At 47.8% G+C, this 24,549-nt stretch overlaps 3 protein-coding genes across 7 annotated transcripts in view; 1 reads left to right on the forward strand and 2 right to left on the reverse strand.

The window, feature by feature from the left end:
- The window catches only part of Slip1 (SLo interacting protein 1), a 22,372-nt gene extending 4,649 nt beyond the window's left edge, over positions 1-17,723 (reverse strand). The window contains exon 1 of one of the 4 annotated variants that reach the window (XM_012281070.2): positions 16,655-17,723. In XM_012281070.2, the coding sequence (XP_012136460.1) occupies positions 16,655-16,675 (21 nt within the window). In that variant the 5' untranslated portion in view covers positions 16,676-17,723. Of the gene's footprint in view, positions 1-8,585; positions 8,826-16,654 lie in introns of those variants that run through there. The other 3 variants (XM_076538377.1, XM_012281069.2, XM_076538379.1) reach the window with 3 other exon arrangements.
- Positions 17,724-18,775: 1,052 nt separating this feature from the next.
- Positions 18,776-21,643, reverse strand: BORCS6 (BLOC-1 related complex subunit 6). 2 transcript variants are annotated; one of them, XM_003701514.3, is made up of 4 exons: positions 21,236-21,643; positions 20,576-21,103; positions 20,338-20,498; positions 18,776-20,271 (listed from the first exon to the last, which is right to left on the reverse strand). In XM_003701514.3, the coding sequence occupies exons 1-4, from the start codon at positions 21,323-21,325 to the stop codon at positions 20,220-20,222; spliced, it is 831 nt and encodes a 276-aa protein (XP_003701562.1). In that variant the 5' UTR covers positions 21,326-21,643; the 3' UTR covers positions 18,776-20,219. The 2 variants fall into 2 exon arrangements, with proteins under 2 accessions (XP_003701562.1, XP_012136407.1); XM_012281017.2 differs by having other exon boundaries at positions 21,231-21,643.
- A 211-nt stretch (positions 21,644-21,854) lies between these two features.
- On the forward strand, positions 21,855-24,371 carry PIG-T (phosphatidylinositol glycan anchor biosynthesis class T). The gene is made up of 8 exons (XM_003701490.3): positions 21,855-22,263; positions 22,360-22,537; positions 22,612-22,843; positions 22,916-23,083; positions 23,159-23,456; positions 23,528-23,680; positions 23,763-24,009; positions 24,103-24,371. The coding sequence occupies exons 1-8, from the start codon at positions 22,089-22,091 to the stop codon at positions 24,356-24,358; spliced, it is 1,707 nt and encodes a 568-aa protein (XP_003701538.1). The 5' UTR covers positions 21,855-22,088; the 3' UTR covers positions 24,359-24,371.
- Positions 24,372-24,549: the final 178 nt, after the last annotated feature.

A 24,549-nucleotide genomic window follows, 5' to 3' on the forward strand; every position in this document is an offset into this window, starting at 1 on the left:
CCCACAGGAATCGAGTCGTATTTATGCGACTTATGGGACTATCAACGAGGTCAATTGGCGAAACGCGAGGAGAAACGTCGAAACAGGGTTGTTGCTCCCTGTTCGAGAAAAAGCTGCAGAAAAAAGTGCTCAGAATTATTCGCGTATAATCCGTTAACGGAATTAAACCGATGCGAATGACAGATTTATCCCAACTATCCCTTTCCGGTCGTTCTATGTCCGATTACGTTTTATTATTTTCTCGCGAACAACCCGTTTCTCTGTTCCGTCGTCGCCGTTTCGTTTCTGTTCGCGAACGAAGGCAACGTCATCCTAATCGGCATCGTACGTTTTTCGAGCACGTTCATCCTCGGCGTTTTCGCGCGTTGCTTCCATGAAAAGCTTTAGCCTCGGAACGTTCCGAAAGGTCGTACGGAACGCGGCCAGCACTCGCGTAATTACTCTGCCTCCTCCTTTCTATACGAAAGGTCGAAAATCAGGATTTTCACGGAAAAACTCGCGATTTTTCACCTTCCCTCTGTCCAGATTCGCGTTCGGTGCTTCCTAATCGTCGAACAATCGGAGGAAAGAGGGGAAGAAAAAGCAAATCGGAAGCTAGACTCGGCTTGGCAATTTTTCGATCGATGCGACGCGACGGTTCGTTCGTTTCCTGGTCTAACCACCCGTCCGCTCTTCCTTTCGTTCGATTAGTCGCGATCGAAAGACGCTTTCGAGCGTTTTACTCCTCGCCCCTTGTCGTTCCGCGCGAAAGAAACTATTCGGTGGCTGGCGCGCAACAAGCGGACACCAGCCGTTTCTTTCGTTCGTGCCACGCTACTCGTAGTCGATCTTTCAGGCACGGTATAGCGTCTCGTCGGCCGAACGAGGATACCGGCAACTCGAAATCGAGTTCGAGCTTGAGACGAGTCTATTTCGAAACGGCGTGCAGCGATACGCGTTACGGAAAAGGATCGTTTGACTCCGTGCGTGGTTTGCGGCAAACACGAGGAGCAAAGAGAACGGGACCGGGAAAAGGAAAAGGGATACGCGGGACGAGGCAGCGAGTCGAACGGAAAAGGCCGAGAGAAGGTAAAGAGGGCAAAGGTAAGGGAATAAGGGAAGGCGAAGAGGGGGTGGGAGGACAGAGGTTGGAGCGGAGGCGAAGGAAGAGAAGGGAGAACGAGCAAGCATTTCCGTCGGCAAAGCGTAGATTGCGAGGCGGGTAGCGAGGAAAGCGGCTGACGAGGGAAAAGGAATCGCGTACAAGGAAGAAAAAAGCGAGCCGTCAAGCTGTCGCTCGCGTTCCGTAAACACGGAAGTCTGAAGTGTTCCGACTTTGAACACCGACGGCTACCAGAACGACGAGGACCGTTTCGTCTTCTCGGTTTTCTCGTTCGCGGATAACCGTATCGAGGAGAATTCGTTCGATTCGAATTGTTCGGCACGCTTTCGGATCGTTCTCCGCGATATACCACGTAGTCGCGGCGATGCGGTCGATGCGGTGGCGGGCGCGAGCGAAACTCGGACACGCTTTCGAGAACGAAATGAAACGGAATGAAAGGGAACGGAAGCGGTGTGCCGTGACGCGATAATCGCGATGAGACAGTTCCGACAGCGGTCGGATCGGACGCGGACAGAGACGGATGGCAGGCAATTTAAAATCGCGCTTCGGCCTTATCTCGCGTCACGGTCACCACCCTCTCTCCCAGAGAGTTGCCACCGATCTCTTTGCGCCCTTTGCCCTTCTCGGCTCTCTCGCTTTTTCCGTTTTTTCCACTCTTTCGCTTTCGTCCTTTCTTCCCCTTTTTCCAACGCGTTCCCGCTTACGCGTTACTTTCTCCGCCGTTCCGCGCCTGAACGGACTCGCCGAAATTTCTGCGACACGCGTATCTAAGCGAGTCAACGATCGCGGAAAGAGCTAGAGCTCGATGCGAGCGTAATGCCCTCGCCCCGAGACGAACGTATTCGGAAATTGACGCGTTCAAACACGACCGCCGCTTTCTCGAGGGAACCAAGCGGAAATCGTCGAGTTCGCGTTTACGGCGACGTCGGGACGCACGGAAATCTCGGCCGAGGAAAAAGGAACCGGATTCGCACGGGATTTCCAGTTTACCCAGCATAACGACCGTCGCGTCATCCTATGTAAACTCGAGTTCCGCTTTGCTTCGAGCCGCTCTCGTTCGACTTTCGCCCACGTCCGCGTTTCGAATCGCGCTGCTCGAGCACACTGCCCGATTCGATCGCGAATTAGACCAAGAAACATCCTCTTTTTACTCTCTATACCCGTCCGTTTATCCGTTCGTTCGTTCGTTCGTTCGTTCGTTCGTTCGTTCGTTCGTGGAATATTCGCTCGTTTTCTCTTTCGATAGCGTTTGTTCGCGATGCTACCGAGAGAAGAGATTAAAGAGGGAACACATCGAGCGAAGAGAGCAAACAACGATCGCGCACCTTTTACGCAGCACCGATTGATATCGAGCCTCTCCATCTGCCAATTAAAAAAACGCGGCCCCGTTGCGTCGTTTCGCGTCGTTTCGCGTCGTTTCGCGTCGCACCGTGCCGCATAGCATCGCATCGCGACGATCGCGAATCGAATCGCGTCGGCGAGCTGGAAACCGCGTTCGACGATAAACTGAAAGCACGTTTGATCGTCGAGAAAACAGTTTGACCGCTGAGCGTCGCGTCGTTCCGTCCGCGTACCGGGAGGCGAACTTAGCGTACGTCGAACCGGAGTCAATGAACGGATTAAGAACGATTCGCGATACCGACAAGGTCGTCGCGATTCGCGACGATTTCGCTCTGTCGTTTTTAACCCCTTTCACCGAGATTCTCCTGTTTTATCTGTTAGAAAATCCCAGTGACTCACCCTAACAAAGCAGAGACGACGGGCACATGGCCGTCCTACGACGACCATCGCGGGGTAGAGGCCTGACGTCCGGGCCATAAAACAACCCTAGGGCCTCAAGTTTCGCGGGGACTAGGAAACCTCGCGGAACGGGAAGAGGGCATTCGTTTAGAGACCTTTGGAAAAGGCGTTCGTCCACAGACCTTGGAAAGGCATCCTTCTCTTGAGGACGCTATTTCGCCCACGGATTCGGCATATATTTAAAATATATAGTATTTTGAAACCGAACTCAGTTAGCGTTTCAAGCATTTTTCTACCTCGTCTTACATATCCGTTGTTTTTCGCGACGATAGGCGCTTATTACCGCGTCGATCGACGGAGAGTCGGGAGAAGAGGATACGAGTCGAAAGAAAATTGAACGAATGGAAAAAAACGCGCTCGCTCGGGCCGGCAACCGTGAAAACGTCGACGGATCGCTATCTCGTTCGCGCGCAAGCTTCACTCTGGCCTCGGATTAACGCGAAAATTTCTTTCGGTTCGCTAAAAAGAGAAAACGTAGTTTTGTTCCTGCTCGGTGTTCGCGCGACGAGTAATAAGCGATCCGAGCCTGTTCGAAATGATCGCCGCGTCGAAGCTTTCGGTTCGTCTCTCTTTTTCGCATCGTCACCCTTCGCGATGCCGCGACGCGCGGAAATTTTCATCTCGAACCGTTATCGGATTTTCTCGATCCCTCGGCTACGCCAGCCCTCGGTGATCCGTGGTGGTCGTCGACGTCGTCGCTCGATCGTTCGAAACGCGATTCACAAATTCGAGCGAGCAAGGAGGGTCGGATAGATTACGCGTCGACGAAGATTCGCGAATACCGAGAGGGTACGTAATCGGTTTTTTTCGAGCTTTGCTCCCGTTCGATGGCTCGAATTCCGCGGCAGTACGATGCGACGAAAGACGTTGCGGTTTCGCAGAGAAACGACGAAATCGGGAAGACGAGCGAAAACGTTCGGGGCGGTCGGCGAGCGCGTCATTGATCGGTGTCCTCCACGCGCGAACGAATACCGTTCCGCGCGACATCCTCGCTCTTTCGAGCGCGAACCGTCCGTCGTCCCTTTGCTCGTCCAAGCACGCGTCGATGCCCGCGCGATACGCGATCCGTGCCCACGCAGTCGATATTCCGCTCGCGACGCGAAGGAACCGCGCCGGAAGGAGAAGCGGACAACGGGGGAGAGGAGGTTCTCGGCCAGTCAGCGAGCCGCGACGGCAACGCGACTAACTGGAGATTTGCCAAGCCAGCTCCTCGATTAATTTATTTCGTCTGGAGCAGCGCGCGCGTGTCGATTCTCTCCGTACCAGCCTGAAACGAACACGACTCGGTCATATCCGCTCCTTCGACGCTTCTACGGCGCCTGTTATTTTTCTGAGCCGACGATTTCCTCGATTTCCTCGATTTCGTCGAATCGACGTTTACGAGGAAAATCCAATTCGTTACGCGTTCGCGTCCTCGATCGTTCGCGAGCCCGTGCAACCAGTTCGATATCGCTCTTCCGTAATCGCAGTTTCGAGGATGCGCGGCTAATTTCGTGCGCCAAGTTAAACGCGATTAGGACCTCTATCACGATCCATTAACCTCCGGTAGCTCGCGGGGTTAGAAGGGAGCGGCTAACCTGACTCCGCTACCAGCGGATCCAATCCCGTCCCGAAAATCTCCAGCAATCTCCGCGCCGAAATTTCCTCCCCACGGCGCGTGCCGTAATTTCGGAATTCGCGTTTCGCGTCGCCACGCCGTTAACCGTGCTCGCGAGCGTTCCCGTTCCTCCTAGCGTCGCTATTTTCGAGCAACATCCAATCGAACGGCAGCTTCGACGTAACGCGTTTACGCTTCGTCGATTTCTTCCGGTCGAGAAGCAGCTACCTTCCGGAAGACGGAGCTCCAACGAATACGAGTGTCCAGGACGCTTAACCGACCAACGAACAAACGACTCTCCCTCCGTTGTCGCCTGACTGCGCTTCGAGCGCGAACAAACCGGTTACTCGGTGAACAACGCGGTTCGATCGAAAACGTTGCCATCCGACGAGCAACGACTCGACGCGTTTAATCTTCCGAAACGGACGAGCAAACTTACGCCGCGAGAGCCGAATAACCTGCCTGAAAATTCGAAATATCGAGCGAAAACGAAAAAGAGGACGCGCGACGGCTGACCAGCCTACGAACAAAAGATTTCGTCGCGATACCGATCGATCATCGGGACAATAGTTATTGGCCGGAAATTTTCTTCTTTTCTTTTCTTTTCTTTTCCGCTCGAAGTAAATAGTTTTTCGTTCGGTCGTTCGTCGACGGCCAGCACGGGTAAGGACCGTTTGCACCTTTACAACGAATAGGGCAAAGAGCGGAGGGCGAGAACGCTCGGTACGTTTCCAATTAATTTGGGTAACTGCTGGAAATCATTCTGCTCGAAATCGATCGTAAATCGATCGAAATTTCAAATAAAATCCCGCGAAACCAAAATTTTCTTATACTCTATTCGTTTTTCCGCACGATCGATACGTCCAGTTTCGGCGATGAATCGGCGCCGCGTCGTCTAGCCTCGTTAGTCGAACAATCCTTACAATGGACGTGGCTGAGCAAAACGGTACGGCGCGAGAGAGATTCGATAAAACGCTAAAATCGATTGGGCGAACTCGCGTATCGCTGGACTATCGACAAAGGAGCGTTAAATGGATTCCGAGGAGTCCGCGCTATCGCGGAGACCCCGTTAATCGACTAGCGAGTTCGAACGAATTTAAACCACGCTAAATTCGTCCAAAAGGGTCTTTATCGAGGAGCCGTTCGTTTCGATCGATAACCCCGTTCCTCTGATCCGGACCTTTTCATCGAGTTTCGAAATACCGATCGAATCGATCCGAACGTTCCATCTTCCAACGTCCCGACGCGACGTGCAAGCGATCGTGCTCGATGCCGTACCGTTCCCAACGCGTTCGTTCGTTCGTTCCTCGAGTAGCGTGGACTCGTCTTCCGGAACCGATTCTTACCCGATTCTATTATATATATCCGAATAAAACTCGTTATCGGAAAAAGCTTTCTTCGCGAGCACCGTGTACAACGAGAAGGATGCGAAGACTCGGAAGCTAGTCGCGCGAGAAACTTTTCAATTATTCTACCAGGGAAGAAAAGTTCCGAGTTACGCTCCCGATCGGATAGAAAGATCGATAATCGAGCTTCCGAAACGGAAAAGAAACGGAAAAGAAACGGTGGTAGACCGCGTCGTGTCGCAAGGAGATCGCGAATTAGCTCGAACGAGCGACTCGTCGAAAGTTTGGCTTCTATTTCCTTATTTCCTAGCGATCGTTTCTTCGGGATAAGTTTTCCAACGGAAGACGAACGCGCCGCGCTTGGACCAGTTAAGGGAAACCGATTCGAGTCGGAGAAAATTTCAGGGAATCTGGAAGCCAATCAGGATACCGGGTTTACTCGTTTCGCGGCGGTAACCTTCGATATTTACGCTTCACGGAGAATTTCGATCACGTAAACGACGCCGAACAGACGCTCGAGAGGAGCTTCCGGTCTCGAACGCACAGCCGCGCGACAATTCGAACGCCTATCAAAAGATTAACCGACTCCCTCTCGACGTCGAGCAGTCTCGACGAAGAAACGCCAACGAAAGGGAGAAGGTAAGGAAATCGGTTCGATCCGGCTCGTTGGCAGCGCGAGGCGCAAGGAACGTTCTCGAATGATTAGCCGTCCAGGCGTTTCGAGTGCAGGATATCGTACTTTAGGAATTCTATATCGGTGTCCGATTCCGTCCACGGTTTCTCCGAGTGGAAAAACTTTTTCCCGACACGAGAGTGTTCTTTATTACGCGCTTCGAACCAGTTCCTTCGCGCTAATACCCGGTTCGACGACCCACCTATCCAAAGGACAGAACAGAGAAATCGAGCGTCGCGCGATCGGTTTTGCGGTCATCCTCGGGGAGTTACCGGCGCACCGCATCGGGACGAACGAGACCTTCCTCCTAAATCCCATCAACGTCGCCCAGAGCAAATCCTTACATAATGGAGCGATTTCGTCGAGCCATCGATCCTTCTCGGTTTCTCTCTCCCTCGTCGCCGCCAGCCCCTTTTGCCGCTTCTCTCTCCTATCTCCCTCTCGGTCTCCTTCAATTTTCTACCTACGCGTCCACGTATTCTCGCGAACGCGCGTCACTCTTCGAATCGTATCGATATCGGCGAGCGTTACGACGATTTCGGAAGCGCTCCTCTTCCTCCTCCTCGCGCATACCACTCGCCGTGGCAAACCCTTCGTCTATCAGCGTAATTACCGCTTCTCGCAATTCCAAATGCCTCGCGGCTGGTTACGGTTGCGGTGTTGCGGTGATGCGGTGTTGCGGTGGACGATGGGCCGTCGAGCCTCGCTCGATATCGCAACGACGCGCCGTGCCGTGCTTCGATTCGCGAACCGATTCTCCGATCTTAATCCCCCTGCGACGACGGCGAGTCGAATCCGAGCGACGAACGTCTTCGAGACCGAAAGAGCGTGGATCTGCGGGAGAAAAGTGGCAAACGGAAAAAAAAAGAAACGAGCGCGAACGAAACTAGTTTCTCCGTATTTCTAAAGCCTCTCTTCGCTCCGACTCTTGGACAACTCTGACCACGGTTGACCGACCACGGACTCTCCCCCTCGGCAAATACTGGCTTCGGCACACAATATTATCGCGCTCCAGGGATCTAAACTATCGCGAGAGCCGCGACCGTTTCAGCCGGTGCGCGTCAAACTTCCTCTTCCCACCGAGACGAACTCTTTCAACGGGCGCGACCTCGTCGCTCGCCGACTTTCGCGGCTCGTTGCTTCCTTTTTACGACGCTCTCGTTCGAACGCGATGCGACGCGACGCGACGCTCCTCCGAGTTCAGGGAACATTCGGCCTTTCGAGTCCTTATCGTTGACCCGACGGTGAGTACGCGCGATGACCTATTCGTTTCAACTTCCGTTAACTGCCGGGGAAGAAAAGAGTCGGTACGCGACGACGTTCGAATCGATCGCGCCTTCTTCGAGGTCGAGCGTCGACGAATAATTCTGTCGAGCAATTAATGCCGCGACATTGGCGCAATTAACGAACACGCCCCGAGAAACGTTATCCGTCGCCCTAATCACCTTTCCTCCGCTTTGATTTCTCGCTCGCTCCCTTTTCATCGAGGGTGCGAATTAACGAGCTATTTCTTTCGCCTTAACGGCGATCAAAAGCAGCAACCTCGTCCTTCGATCGGCGAGTCAGGCGTCGCGTCGCGTCGCGTTCCTCGAGGAACGAGGACCGAGGAATTTCCGAGCAACGTTTGGCTAGCCTCGCGAACGTATCGCGCTCGAATCGTCGGGAGAAACGCGCGTATTCGGAACCGGAGAGGAGAAGGCGAAAAAGAAAATGGGGGAGAAAGAATAAAGCCGGCGCGCGCGCCAGTCACCCTCCTGGATTCGGAAGGAGAAAAGAACGGTCGCTCGAGAGACGAATAACGGGAACGAGTCAAGACTGGAAGCGGGATCGCGACAAAATCGAATCGGATGAGACGTATCCGAGAGGTCGCGATCCGTAATCGCCTTTCACCCTCGAAATTCGCGGACTCGGAAAATTTGAACGGCTCGACGGTGTGCCGGTCGCGCTGCGGAACGCGTGTCGCGTCGAAACAATAGCTATGGCGAACGCGCATCAAGGCACAGCACTTAAGCGTACGTCCGCGGGGATCGGTTGACCTCCTCCACCTCCTCTTTCTCTCCAACATACCTACTGTCTGCAAAAGCTTTTACGAGCAAGCGTCGAGTGGTAAGCTTCCATCGTTCTGGTAGACCTCGATAGAAGCAAGCCGTCCTTCTCTCTCGTTTCCTCTCGTTTCCTCTCGTTTCCTCTCCTTTCGTCCCGTCCCACTCGCCGCGAACTCCGACCCGATTCGGGTTCGTCCTTCTCGCGCGTATCGTTCGGGACCAAAAAGAACGTCCGCGAAATCGTCTTTCCTATTCTCACCGCCGATATTTTTATCCTCTTTCCGCGTTCCGTCGACACCGAACAGCGTCGTTCTTCGAGCATCGATAAAAACATCGACTACTTTCTCTCTTCTTTTCTCTCGTCCGATTCGGTGCTCGAAAACGGTTATCAACGACGATACCGCTTCTCGAGTAACCGACGAGGCGAGTAGATCGAAAACCGTAATAAAATCGCGAGCAAATTAACGGCTGAAATAACCAGACGAGTCACTCGACGAAAAAAGAAACGTATATTACGGTTTCGTCGCGTCGATCATGTACGAGCGTAATTGCTCGAACATCGAAGAAAGAGCAGCCGATGAAAGAAATCGGATAAAAGTATCGACGGCGAATAAAACGCGATAGAATTTCCGTAGCAAGCTGGCGGAAAACGATCAGAACCGGTTGTTCCGAACGGCACGAGCGTATAAACGAACGAGTCTTCTCGAAACCCATTGCTCCACCGAGCCAATTTCCAACCGTTCCCGCTCGATTTAGCGTTTTAATAAAACCCTTCCGACCTTGCGCGGCTTGGGATTACGAGGAACGCGGAAAACAGGAAAAACGCGTGCAAACGAACGAAAAGGATCGAAGGAGGAAAAGAAGGAGGAAAAGAAGGAGGAAAAGAAGAAGGAAGGGTCACGCTAATGACGGCATAGATTTGTACCCTCCATTTAGCCGTTTCGTTCGCATCTCGTCGCGAGGAGAGTCGAGAAAGGATGGCTACGGAGGCGGAAAGGAAGAGGCTGAAAGGGCCGCGAGTCGCTTAAAACCCCTAAACGCGCGGAATAATTTACGATCGGTTTCGTCCGCGTTCACAACCACGATCTTCCTCCACGGTTTCTTTCAACTTCTTTTTTCGCTCTCTTCTAGACCGCCTCCCTTCCGGCCTCCCCGAGATACCACCGCGGTTTCGCCACGACGTTCTCTTCTCGAGGGCGAACGAATTATCGGCTCTCCTCGGCCCTGCGAATCTAACCGGTCGCGAGAAAACGACGCGCAAAGAGGCGCGTCGATATCGACGAGACGGACAACGCCGACTGCTGGGACGGCCAGCGAAAAAAGAAAAAAAAAAAGTAACGGAAGCAAAACCTCGACTCAATTAGCTATATCCAGCTTAATGAAAGCGGTCGCAACGATCCAATAAAATTCTAATAAAGTCGCGCTCGATGCCGCGTTACAACGGGAAACGAAGAGAGAAAATAGAAGCGAGCGGCAAAGCGAGGCGTGCCGGGAGACGAGCCGACCGAGCTGCCAACGGGAAAGAAGGACGGGAGAAAGAGACTCGAGATCGAACAGAGAGAGAAAGGGAAGCGACGCGATAAACGAGTAAAGAGGAGAAGAAAAGAATGGAAATGAAAAAGGACAGTGGAGAAGATTCGAAGAACGGCAACATCGATAGGCGCGGCGGATTCGCATCGGTCGAACAACGCGACAAACGGACGTAGAGAATTTGCGCGATTCCAAACACGCGGACCTACAGTTCCGACACGGTTCCGACTGATTCGCGCTGGAAAAATACGACAAAAGCTAAGTTTTCGCGATCGTCGAACGAGAGCCGCGCGACGGAAATGCAAATAACGAGGGGCGAGGAAAGGAAGCGGTGACCGAACACCAAGTCGGAAAAGCGAACGGAAACGCGAGAGCTTAAAGACGGATCCGAGAAAAAGTTGGAGCGAGCCACCGAGAATGTTTCGAAATTTCCGCGAGGAAGAAGGAAAGAAAGAGACTGATTTTCCTGACTACGCCGAACAATGGATGCATCCATCGCCGTGATGCGCTCCACTTTTTCTCTATGCTCGTCCTCTTCGCCACCAACAACTTCTCGACCTCGTCCTCCTCGACGTTGCTATCGATGTTCGTTTTTACGAATCGTTTTCGTTCGCGTCGCGACTCTATTCGCGAAATTGACTCGCGAGTCGTCGCGTCGGATCGGGAAAGATTTCCACGAGAAACTCTAAGAGAGAAACGCGTCGCTGATTCAGCCAATCTTTTTGTTTCGTTCGCGCGCGTTGCTCGCGCGATAGAAAAGAAACCGAAGAAACGTCGCGGTTATTCGATGCTGCGAAAGGAAACGGGATTCTACAGGGAATAAAATGACCTCGATGTTCCGTCGCGCGTTTTTCCCCTCGTGCACGCGCTATTTATTCTCCACCGGTGGAATCGCTTCCCCTCGCACCCGTTCCCGTATCGCGTCGCAACGTTTTCCCCGATTTTCCCCGATTTTCCCCGATCTATCCCGAGAAACAATAGCAGTTTCCGATTGCTGGCAAACGCGGCCTACCCGTAGTAGCCGTTGCGCGATCAAAGGGGACGTCGCGTGAAATCTGTACGGAAGTTTCACGAGGCAGCCGCAGAGAAAAGCTCCGAAAAACCGACGGCTAGGTTCTCTATTGTACGGTTAGGGAAAAATAGCGGGGAATCAGGGGTATAGAACCGACGCACCTGCACGCCGCGCCAAATAAAAGTCCTCGAACGTTTCGCTTCCGTAACTCGCGAGTATTTGAAAAGGAATTGGAACAGGGTTCGGACTTATTCGATAAGTCGAGGCTAACGACAACAACGGCGCCCCTTTATCTCGTATCTTTCGTTGTCCGTTCGAGACGCGTTTTGTAAAAGTTCGAATCGATTCGAAACTGCTCGTTTCGCGCTTCCTACTCGACGTCAAAGTTAAATGACGCGGCTAGCTATTCCGTCAACTCGTAAAAGACCGCGCTCGGTTATTAAACAAAGCAACCGACGTGACGAAGAAAAAGGACCGTGCAAACAGAGAGCGCGAGGGAAGGAGAAAAGCTCCCTACTATACGCTGTTTGCCTTTTCTCCCTGCCCTTCGCCATTTTTCTCTTTCCCTTTACCGTCTTCTTCGGTTCGCGCTCTCGTTGCACCGCAACGGAGAAAAGACGAACGGCGTCGAAGAAAATTGAACAGGGAACCGCTTTCGTCGCGCGGATTTCGACGAAAGTCGACTCGGTAAAATCGTTCCCACGAATCGACGGGATTCCCAACCGCGTTACTTTTTAGTTCGATCGACGTTTCTCTTCCGAGGAACTCGTACATCCGATTTCCTGTATCCGATCGACAAATACTCGTTACTGTTACCACCACGATGGACGGTGGACGATAAACGTATCGAAAAATCGATGCAATTTTACGCCGTCCTCGACGATATCGAACGCGATCTCGCGGATAAAGAGCGTAGTAAGCGGCGCGTCGTTTCTCGCAACCTTTTAAATCGTTTCAAACGCCGATGCTATCTTTCGTTTTTCTCGGACGGTCTTGGTCGTGACGCGAACCTCTCTCCACGATGAATGCGCCACATTCAACTTTACCAACGGACAGTCCGCTCGCTTTTCTACGTCCTCCGTAAAACCACTCCGTGTCACCCTTTTGCCGCCTCCTCCGCCCTCGCCTTCCCGCAAACTTCTCTCGAGAAAAACTGTGATCGGAATACGGCGCGCTCGACAATCTCTTCGCGACGCTCGAACAAACGGCCGAACATCTTCCGTTACGATTGTCCGCGCTAACTACGAACTAAACATTACGGAACGGTCCTTTTCGCGGAGGAGCCTACGTTCGGGACAACCGACCTCTAACCGATAATCGACGCGTCGTCGGTAGGGCGTGGATAGGAAACGAAACGAACAACGAGGAAAGATTTGTTCGTTAATCGGCAACGCGGAAAGGAAGGGGAACGGATTGGTCGATAGAGCGGCATAATCGAGGACGGAAAATAGCCCGAAGAAATAGCTTCTCGTCCCGTTTCTGGCACTCGGCTGTTCTCCGGTTCCGTCTAAATGTAGGTACGCGCGATAATGGAAAGCTCGACGAAATTAATCCGACTCCGATGATTCGACGGAGGAGCGAACGAGGAGGCGAGCGTAAATGTAGCACGAGAGACGCAACGATTACGATTCCTCGAGCCTACTTTACTTCGTGATTTCGCTATGTTCGCGTTCGAATATACTTAACGACGCGTACTCGTCGTTTCCAAGGCTCGCGAATACCAACGGAAACGATAAATGCGGCCCGTCCGATTTTTATTCTCGAACGGTGCCGCGTCTTCCCGACCCTGAACCGTCGTCTTTCGAGCAGCGTTCCCTGTATTTTCTCCGTTTCCCTTTTAAACGTATTGTGAAAAGCATCGACGAACGAACGATAGAACGATAGAACGGAATGGACGATCGTTAAGCTCGGATCAAGTATGTTAGAAAAATATTCGGAATTCCCAGCCCACCTTCCTCTCCGTTCTTCTACTCCGACAATGATTTTCTTCTTCTTCGACACGCATTATTATCGCTATCGAACGAGCTTTGGCACGCTAACGAGCTCCGACCACGATAAACCCGGGCCGGTTCGATAAACGCCGTAGCCGGTTGTTCGTAGGATCGATATCCGTTAACGATGCCTCTCGCGAATCGGTTAAGAACACTGGGAAAAATAATTAATCCTTGCTCGACTTTAAATCTTCCTAACCGTTCGAATCGTTTCCCGATTCGCAGCCATTCTCGATAGAAATCTCGATAGAAATCTCGATAAAAACTCTGTTTGTCCGTCTCCGATTTTCGTTTTCCCCACCACGGTGCCGAGGCCTCCGTTTCCCCTCGAACCGAAGCAACATTTTTCAACCGGCCCGAAATCTCTCCCGCTCCCTCTCTCTTTCACGGACATTTATCGTTCCCGCCCTACCGTGTGAAAGAAACTTTCCCTTTCGCTCACCCTCCAGCCCCTCCTTTCTCTTTCTCTTTCGCTTTGTCTCCCATTAACCACCAACACGTACTACTATGCGTATACTCGGTTTGCCGAGCTCGTCGTTCGTCGGATAACGGCCGATTCGTCTACTCGTAAAACGATGAAAACGCGATAAACAGCAGAAAGGTAGAAAAGAAGCGACAAGATCCGCAGGAACGAAGACGACAGAGTCGGGAACCGCGTAAATCGTCGCCCTACGCCCGGCGTCGCTGGAATTCGCTCCAAAAATATCCGATCGCGATCCGCCGTCAACGTACCCGTACGAATAGATCGCCGCGAGACAAAGAGTCCCGAAACTCGAGATCGATACACGGCGTTAAGTTTTTCCCACCGTTTCTCCAGGAATCTCGGCTCGCTCGCCACGCTTCTACGTTTTTCCAGCTGTGCGTCCTTTTCGGAGGAACGGCTCGTCGTAATTCGAGAAGCGAAACGGAAATCGTTCGACGCTACGAACTCGTCGCGGGACTCCCTCGACGACGGACAGATTTCGTCCGACCGGATCGTCTTTCGCGGTCAAAGTTAAACGAGATACCGAACGGGTTCTATGAAAATTTTCATCGACAGAGGTCTCTGTCTACGTAGACGCGGCGATCTCTCCGTAGCGAGATCCAATGAACGTAACGGGGATCGAGCCCTGACGATTCGAAAATTACGCGATTAATATACGCGAGCTGTCCGTTCAATTAAAATGTCCCGACGAACTTACGATGACAACGCGTTATTACGGCACGCTCGCGTACCGTGCGCGTTCGACGCGACGCGACTGATCGATAAAAGTACACGCACGGTCAAATTGCATTCCGTATCAATTTATCGAGTAACGACCGCGTTTAATCGGCTGCTCGTAAACGCCGATAAAACGTCGAAAATACCTTTCGATCGAGACGAAAATCCTTTCCAACGATAATCTTATTTAGTCCATCTAAAAGCTAACGATAGTCTACAGGGACTCGGAGGCATTCTAATCGGTTCGACCAAAGGCCTTCCGACGCGTTGCCGGATACTGACGTACGATCGAGCGACTACGACCGAATGACGGAAAGAAATACGGACAGAAATACGGAAGGGAAGAAAGATCGACAAAAGGGCAAGAAGGGAGGAAAAGGGGATAGGGCGGAAGAAGAGGGAGAAAGAGGATCGCGATAGGGGGAAAACAACGGTGACGAAGAAGGAAGGGCAGGGACGAGAAACCGTCGAGATTCCGGCTTTATTGGCGCAAATGGCAATTATCTCGAGTACCTACGCGGGGAGTGTTCGGAGAAAAGAATTAAAATATTTCCACCGTTCTCAGCTGTCAAGTAATTTTTGCGATTTCATCGTTTCTTCTCTCCTCTCCTTCTACCTTCTTCGCCCCTCCCTCCTCTCTTTCGCTCTTCGTTCCGTAACGAACACTTAACGCGTTACGGCAACGCGATATCGCTTCGTTACCGCAAGACGGTACCCGCGACCAAACTAATTGGAAATCTCGCGGGCATTGCACCGCTCGCGACCACGCGGATGCGACCTTTCGACGATACCGAATCTTTTCGCGTTATCGAAAAGATAACCGTGTCCTCGTGGAGGACCCATTGGGGTGTATTCGCTAACGTCGTCGATCCTGCTCGTCGATTAGCGCGAATGACCGATGATATTGAACGCGACGCGACGCGACGCGACGCGACTGATCGAAAGAAAGCGCGTAATCGATAGGAAGAACAGAAGCACCGCGTGTCGAGTTATCACCGATCTGATCGCACCACGGATCTCGATTCTTCCCGCGGAGAGCACGTACGGAGCACTCGCGAACTGTCTGTTCCGACTAGCGGTAACAACGGGGGGGGGGGGGGGGGGGAAAGATTCCTAACGAAATGCCGCGAATCGATCAGAACGTAAAGTGCGAAGTAGCTAAAAGTTTATCGCGGTAATTTTCGTCGAGCGAGAGTCTCCTCCGATACCGTAGATTTCGATATAGGATGCTTTTCATTTCTCTCACTGAAGGGTCTCTCTGTTTCCGCGCCAACCGCGACTACTCGAGTACGCTCGAGAAACCCGCGGCGACGTTTCACCGACACCCCGAGGCGTTCGTTCTTCAACGGCGCGACCGTTATTTCGCGCTTACCGACTTAAACGCTCCTTCTCGTTGCTCTCTACTATGCTCTCCTCTCCTATTCTCTCTGCACGCGAAAACAACGCAACGATTCGACGAATGATCGGCGAACGCGCGCACCTATCGACTCTCGCGAACGTCGATAATACGATCGAACAATAGAACCTGACCGATCGACTGTCCAAAAACGCGACATCTCTACGGGTATAGTAGTTTGCCGAATTTCAACGTTCAAAGTCGCGCGTTACGATCGGATAGAAAAAGGCTTACCCCCTAGATCGCGTCGCGAGCGCTAAAATTAAACGCGAACGCGGCTCCTGTAAGATCGTCCCGCGGCACGACTCGACCGGAGTAAACCTACCCTCGACTACCGAGTTTCCTGGAAATTCCATTATCACCGTCTTATCTAACGCGTGGAAACTTGCTCTACACCGACTGCAACGATAACGACGAAGCTCGGAAGCAGGTACACATCTTCTTATTCGATTTTCTTTCCGAATCTTACGAACAAAACTCCGATTTTTTCGTCGATTCGGCTAAACGTCGCCTAAAGTACGAATAACAGAACGACCATAAGCAGCGTCAACGTTATATTTCTCATTCTTCTTTCTATCTTCGTGCAATAGATTCGTACAATGCACGCTTCTTATCTTTATTCTTATCTTTATTCGCGACGGCGAGCCACGCGTTTCGCGCGTTCTATACGAAGTATATAATTATACTTCGTATCGTTTCGATATACATATACGGAGCAACTGCTCTTACAATAACGTAACGGTTATCGCGCGATATTCCTTGCATCGCTTCGGAGAAGGAGTCAAGTTTCGAAGCGAACCGATTAAAAATTCTTAGCGGAACGTTCTTATTTCCGTGATAAACCTTTAACGCGAGCGTTTCGAAACGAATACAAACAAGCGTGCACGCACGCACATACAAGGAGAACGAGAACGAGAACGAGAACAAAGAAATAAAGTAGACACGAAAGAATGGCGTTTACCTTTAAAATCACGAAATCCATATCTGTTCGTTCCGACGTCCACGGCGGATCTCGTCGACGACGTTTCTCGGTGAAAAGCAACGAAGGGTACAAGATCCGAAAACGGAAGCGAAAACGTCCAGTTGTCGAGAACCTGGAGGACGAGCCGAAAATCGAACAGCGATCCACCGAAAAACTTTGCACGCGTCACTTCTTTCCACTTGTTTCTTCACCGTTCGTGGAAGTACAAGAAACGCGTTCACACGCGACACCGAGCAGCTGGATCGTCCTCGTTCCGATGATCTAGCATGGCTGCGCGCGTTTTCGCGGATCTACGACCACGGAACGAGCTTCCACAAGTTTTTCGTTGCGCTGGTATGCGCGCACACTCTTACGGACCGATCGTAAGCGCGACCGAACGCGAGGCCAAAATCTCTTCGTAAAACGAAGCGGTGCGAAACTCGGAACGGAACGGAACGAAACGTGGCGCGAATAGGAGAGCCGATACGACGCGGTGGCGTGATGCAAAACGCAAAACACGATGCAACGCGTACGAAACGATTCGGCCAGCACGCGTGCCGGTTCGGCGTCGACTGAATCCCCGACATCCGACCATCCGCGACGATCCGACAGCGGTCGCGCGCCACGAGTGGGAGGCGTGTCTCGGCCATAAGATGGAACGGGATCGAGCTATCTTACGCGTACACCACCATAGAAAGGGAATGGAAAATGCTAGAAAGAGAGAAAAGATCGATTTCTGTCCGGTCCGACGAGGACGAGTGGAAAGGATGAGCGACCAGCGGTTTCGAGACCATAGTCGCAACTGTACACCGTTGCCAACAGGAGCGGAAACAGTGCGAACAAATGGCTTCGTCAGAAACGAACACGAAATTCAACGGAACGAAACGAAACGAAACGAAACGAAACGAAACGGAACGGAACGGAGTGAAACGAAACGGAAGAGGATCGAATCAAATGGAAATTTAATCAAACTGAATGGAATTTCACTAAATTCTATTAAATCGAAAATAATGCGACACTAAAAGTACCCAAGTTCCTAAGCTACGCTACGATAATGCAGGTATGCACAAGTGTCGACAACATTTTCGTCTAACTAAACTTCGTCTTTCGAATCCGTCGTTACTTCCGAATATACTTTAAAAGTGTTAACCCTTCGATGGAATCTACGTAATTTTCGTTGACAAAAACGCTTTACTTACCTTCTTACCGACGAACCTTTCCTTTCTTCTCTGTCGCCTCTGTAGGCCTCGGTTTAAACAACTTGTCGAACAATACGCAACGTAATAACCAGGCACGAACAAAAGAAACGTAACAAACTCGAATTACGAACGCGCTCGGACATGCAAGTACATTGATTCGAGTAATCGATCAACGAACGATAACGGTCGATTGTTAATATCCGAGTTTCGCGTTGCTATTATGAACGTAAGTTCGTACTATGAGCTTACGAAGGGACGATCAAACGGAAAATTCATAATCACGATCTTAACAAGAAAAGTTGTATAAAAAGCGACTGAAAAGTTGGCAAGTTTCTACCGCCTCGTCTGTAAATCTCCGCTCTCCAACCCTTCCTCGACGCACCGCTCTCCAAGTCCACTCGTAATTACCAAAGTTAATTTGCAAATTGAAATTTAATTGGCCGGTTCTTGAAGGTTCTTTAAACTTGATCCTTCGTAGAACATAATTCGACAGAGTCGATTCGTTTCCCTCGTTCCTATCGTGCCTTCGAAGAACACGATGAACGCGTGCCACAAAAATTTTCGATCTTATCTCCTCGATTAAGAAAGTACGGAGTATGCAGCGATCGTTGAAACGAATCTTCCTCGAGAAATCGCTGCGGCCTTTCTTCTTTCTCGTCGTGCGAATGTCAATACCTTTTCCCCGTCTGCTTCTTTTGTCTTCGTTCGTAAAAACGGACAAGAGGTTTCGCGAAAAGGATACCGTAGCTCGTTATCACGCGAGAACGAACGGATGTCCGTGGATACGTACGCGACACAGGGTTAAAGACAGGACAAAAGGAAAGAGAGACGTTCGCTTCCTGAGACTTTACCGCAAGCATCTCTCGTTCAAACAAAAGACACACACAGGGAGAGAAAGAAAGAAAGAAAGAAAGAAACAAGATTCCATGTGACGGCGAACCTTTTAATTAGGCAGTCTGTGATCTGCTGAGCATTTTTCGTTTCGCTTCCCCTCCCTCTACGTTTCTTTCTGCCGTTCTCTTACGCTTGAATGATCGCTACGCGATCGCACCTAAATCTTCCTAAGAAAATCTTCCTTCTTCTTTCTCACCAATGGTACACGAGCAAAGAGTCAACCATGAACCATGATATATATATATATATATATATATATATATATATAAGGAAAAGAGCAACTGATCGTCGAAAACGATTGAAGCAGTACGAAATTTATAACGTAAGCGAATTTATTTTTACGACAAATATACCATTTTGTGAAAAGCTTCTCGGCGAACCTGCGTGTCGTTAAAGTCTGATCCTGATACGTAGGATGACAAAAGGGAACGATAAAAAGGAAACAAATCGTTTTCCATTCAAGAGAATTGAAAATGTGCAGAACAGCGTATGAGAATGGTAGGAAGGGCACGGCTCTATACGTTTACGCGTATACAAATGCTTTCGGTGGCCTCAATGGAGATGTCGGGGTTGGAGAATAAATTAACGAGGTGTTTGTCCGCTATCATCGCTCCCTTTTTCCCCTAGCCGGATTAAAATCATCCTGTCTTTAATAAATACGCTCAGCGAACGCGTTAAATGAGGCGCGCCTCGCGACGAGTTTCCTGCTCTCGCTTCTTGATTATGTTATTTACAGCCTTCGTTTACAATGAATTCTCACCAAACCGTATAATACCGACAAATTAATTTTCAACACTGTGCCAACTCGGAATGGAACAAACACGAAACGTGACTTTTCTCAATGTACTTTGTGTCAAGCTGAATACGAACAATCGGTACATTGTAAGATCAGCTTATGAAAAGTTTACAGGCGTCTACGTACAGATAAAGACGGATCAATCAAACGCCTTGATAAATTTTCTTATTAAAAAGAAAACTATTACGTTTTCGTATTTCAATCGCGTTACATCTTCACTTACGACTTGCATCATTGGTTTCCGTATTCCATGCATCTTTCCTTTCCTTTCCTTTCCTTTTCTTTTCTTGTCTTTTCCTTTTTTCTTATGTCTGTTTTTTCAAACCATCCAAATTTTTTATTAGTTATTTTAGCATATATTATACATTTTTTTTCTTTCTCGATACCGGTGGTTTCTAGCGATTAAAATCGGATTTACGCATTTTCGATTTAATATACCGACGTTAAATACGTTAACTCGCTTCCCGAAGCGAGACACAACACCCTTCGCGTTCTTCACCTTTAACCGTATCGCGTACATTTGATTGACGACGATGGCGCACGAGTAGTCGTTATGCGGTTATGCGCATGATTCGAAAATATTCTTGACTAACGATCAGAAGCAATGCGACAGATACGAGTTCTGCACGTGTAAACGTATTGTCAAAATTAGATTCATCTTTTTTTTTTAAGCGCTTCATAGATTCATTGCACTTTCAAATAACTCCAACATTCTCTTCACTTCTTTGCTAAAATGTAAAGCAAAAATGTATAGACGTTGAAAACGATTCGTCTGCGAAACTTTCGATGCTTACATTTGATCCGCTAGCTTATATACGGGACCCATCGATTTCGATAATTCCTCGCATTTCGCCATTAATTGATACATCGATTTAATATTGTGATCCACCGCGTCGCATGTCTTGCAAACGGCATCCCTATATGTTTCTAAGCATCCGACGGTCAATGCAGATGCCTAAAAAGTATCTTTATCGTACTTTGCTGGAAAACAAATATTCTAACGACCAAATAAAATGAAGAAAAAAGATTTACGCTATGTAAAATGGCAGCTAAATTTTCTGTCAAAGCGTCCACCGAAGTGGCTACTTTTCTCGCTTCCATTTCTAACTCGTTCAATACGTTATGGTCCAAAAGTGGCACCTGAGGAGTCAAAGCCTGTCTGTATAAGCAAGGAGTCGAACTGCGTGAGCCAGGAAACGACGGGGTTTCTCCTTTTTTTGTTACCGGACTAGAAAGTTTAATCTTATTTTCTAAATCTTCTGCAACGAATAGCACCATGTCCCCGTCTTGCATCACTGTTCCTTCCAATTGTAAATATCCCATTGCTTTATGGTAACTCGGAGGATCTATATCCTCGTCCTCCGTCGGACTACTTTCCCGATTTCTTAAACTCAATTGATCGGGTCTGCTACCTACTACGTTCATCTTTTCCAAACTATCTTCTAAAAATCTTGTTCCATCGATATCCGGGGAATCAATTAGCGATCTTAATTCCGAGACGGGTGGAGATGATTGTGAATCGAATGATATTTCCGAATACGACGCTGTCATCTCGTGTAGCTGAAATCGTACAAGTAGTTAATTTCCTTAATAACACCATTTATATAATGAAAAATTTCATGAAAAATTCATTTTCTTCATCCGACAATAAGCAAGAAATCTCTACACAGGGTTCGTTAAGTCTAACCTTACTCTATCTTCATCGTAATCAATTGCTGTATTTTTCTCGCTGCGTAACATCGTTACTTGTTTTAAATGCATTTCGTTTTCTTCCGGTTCCATATTCAATAAGCTTCACTCGATATTTTCCAATATACCGATCACCGATCGCTCCTTCTCTACTGTCACAACACAAATATTCTATTCATAAAACTCCAAATCGAAATTTAAGTATTGATCCGCGGAACAACAACTTGGATTAAAATTCGCTATAAAGTCCTCACGCGGCGAAACTGAGAACCTCCAGTCGATCCTTGTTTATCTTGCATTATCTTCTCAGGTACAGTTCATGGCGAACGTGTATTTTCTGGGGAAAATGACTATCGAAGAAAGTACATAATAAATACGTAAAATATGGTACAGAGTAAGCGGACAAAGAAAACAGAAAATATTTTACTTTCGTTCTGAGTAAAGCGACATAGCGCTTCACCAGCACCAACCCACACCAAATCCCTAGAAATCGCAAACAGATGTAACACACCATATATGACATAGACATACTGTTTATGCCTATATTCATGGCGAAGAATATACAGTGTTTGACTCTACACGCTGTATATGTACAGTGTATGCTATGTAACTCTTTACTGTAATGAAAATGCTCTGCTCTGCGAGAAATGTTACACGTTTATTGTAAATGTATATATAGGTTATTTTTTTAATAGATCATACACGTCGGTTTACCAGGATAATTGATAGATTGAAAATGATGCACAGAATGTAGGAAAATAAAAATTTGTAATGTCAAACATAAAATGTTAAATATTTATTGTATATATAGATAAAAATTGGTTAAAAGTGGTGGTTAAAACTTTTTCTTTCCATTATGACATATTCGAAAATAATATTATTTTCCATTTTTATTAATACCGTTAAATCTACTTTTCCGCATAATGATTTCTTTGACGAAGAATTAATGTTAAAACCATTGCCAAGTAATCATGTATACGCCTATTTTCAATTTACTACGGTATGGGAAACGGCGAAACATACGAAAACACGTAAGCTACGAGTTACTAAAATGTTTCTTTTTTTATTCATTAGTACAGCGTGTCTCTTATTTAGAACTTTTATAAAAGTATCAGTTAATATTTCAGTACAACATTCCCATTTATTTCCAAGAGGACTCGGTGAAATTATAAGTCGTCATGGGGTAGATGAATTACACCTTACATTAACCAAAGGCTTATGGAACTATCAGAAATGGGGATATCCTTATCACGATGCTGGTCCAGGCGCAGAGATCCTTGCATGGTTCGGCAAAAATGTTGCTAAGTAAGATTCAATTTCGAACCTAATCGAATCTAAGCATTGCCTACAAATTTTTTAAGTACTTTGTACTTTTACAGTATCGACGACGAATGGAAAGGTCTCACGAATGCTTTAGCTGGATTATTTTGTGCCTCTTTAAATTTTGTTAATCCATCGAACAGTATGTCCCCAGAATTTACGTTCCGACCTACCGGTATAGGAGAACACAATGCTAATTCTAGTCATTTACGTTATTCGTCTTTACCAAGAGAAATAGTTTGTACAGAAAATTTAACACCGTTTAAAAAATTATTACCGTGCGATTCTAAGGTATGTACACAGTTTATGCTAAGTACCGCTTTAGTTCTGCATGAGAAATGTTTAAGTTCCTATTTTTAACAGAAAGGTTTGGCAACGTTATTAAACTCTGCGTACATTCATAATACGAATTATCATTCCATCGGAGTACATTTTCGAATAATATGTTCAAATACTCCGTGTACAAGAACGTCCTTAGAATTACGACAATCTGTTTCGTTAATATACGATACCGTAACAGATATTTCACAGGTAATTTTGTTCGATTAAAACACGATTTTGAGATTTTATTTGAAATTTATCGCTTTTTATGTACTCGTTTCGCAGGATTGGTCCGTTAGAAAATTTTTCGGAATGGGTATCAAAGGTGCATGCCCTCTTGCCACGCTAAGCAACGTGTACGTTGATGTGTCTAATAACAATACGAATCAGATTTATGAATTAATACCTTTTCCCAGTGCTAAGATCGTTAGTTATCGAGGAGGACAGTTAAACGAAATAGCAGTTTACGATATTAGGACTCATTCTGTTAAAGGAATGTTTAATATCGGAATTGTACACGGTACCGCTCACAAGGCTGCTTTGAATTATCCTTCGATACTGTTCGCTAACAGATACGTTATTGGTATGTGTACAATTATAAATTGCTACAATAAAATAAACATATATTTTATACTAACAAGATTCTTTGTATAGGGTACGGCCAAGAAAGAGGTAGTTTAGTAACAAAAATTTACAATAATTATTGGCAAGCAATCGACGTTATTTTATTAGAAAATATTCCATGGTATTTACCAGTGTATCTACACTCTGTTACAATAACTTGTGGAGCAAAACAAATTATACCGTGTAAGTAAATAATTGCCGTTCGCGGCTCTAATCGACATGGTTCTCTCTGATCGTTTCGAATTATTACCATTGTATATTATAGTGGTACAGCGTTATTTACCAGGCAGAGAGAGAAAAAGTCCTTACTACCTAGAGTTAATTTTACGTTTACCACCTCGGTCAGTAACCAAATTCTCTATAGAAATGGATTATTCGTTTCTTAAGTGGCAAGAGTATCCGCCAGATGCTAATCACGGATTTTACATGGGACCTGCCATAATCACTGCGCTACTTCCAATTGCAAGGAATTACACTGCATTACCACTCGATGGAAGTACTATAACGTCAAGGTTGGAACGCGATGGATTAATTTCACTGTTTGCGATAACGTATACGTAACAATTTTATTGTATTTTATCAAGCGAATTCATTCATATTTTTAGTTTCAACGCCTCGAGAGAAGGATATATAGTCCAGCTAAGAACGGAATCTTTGCTCATTAGCCTTCCCACGCCTGATTTTAGTATGCCATACAACGTAATTTGTTTAGCGTGTACTGCAGTCGCACTAGCGTTCGGTCCGCTACATAACATTTCAACGAAGAGATTGGTTTTAAAACGAATCGAAATGGATTGGAAAGAAAAATTATTTTCATTTCTAATCGAGAAAATTGTTAAATCGAAGAAAAAACAAGAATAAAACATGCAAAATATTTTAACTGTTTTTAAATTGTGAATGCATTTTTAAGTAGGAAAACAATTGTCGGCAGAATGAAGAAATATTTATACATATGTATAATTTGAGATTGAGGTAATTAGAGAAAAAAGTACAGAAAGTAGCTAGATTACAAAGAAACTGGTAAATCAGATTTCATTTTTTTTCTTCTCTCG

This window comes from Megachile rotundata, chromosome 12, assembly GCF_050947335.1.
Source record: "Megachile rotundata isolate GNS110a chromosome 12, iyMegRotu1, whole genome shotgun sequence".
Lineage (NCBI taxonomy): Eukaryota > Metazoa > Arthropoda > Insecta > Hymenoptera > Megachilidae > Megachile > Megachile rotundata.

Coding starts and splice junctions, on each gene's coding strand:
- BORCS6 (XM_003701514.3), bottom strand. CDS start 21,325: ATGGAACCGGAAGAAAACGAAATGCATTTAAAACAAGTAACGATGTTA. Junction 20,499..20,575: donor TAGCTGCCATTTTACATAGC/GTAAATCTTTTT, acceptor GATACTTTTTAG/GCATCTGCATTGACCGTCGG. Junction 20,272..20,337: donor TATAAGCTAGCGGATCAAAT/GTAAGCATCGAA, acceptor TTTACATTTTAG/CAAAGAAGTGAAGAGAATGT.
- PIG-T (XM_003701490.3), top strand. CDS start 22,089: ATGACATATTCGAAAATAATATTATTTTCCATTTTTATTAATACCGTT. Junction 23,457..23,527: donor CGCTAACAGATACGTTATTG/GTATGTGTACAA, acceptor TTCTTTGTATAG/GGTACGGCCAAGAAAGAGGT. Junction 23,681..23,762: donor AGCAAAACAAATTATACCGT/GTAAGTAAATAA, acceptor TGTATATTATAG/TGGTACAGCGTTATTTACCA.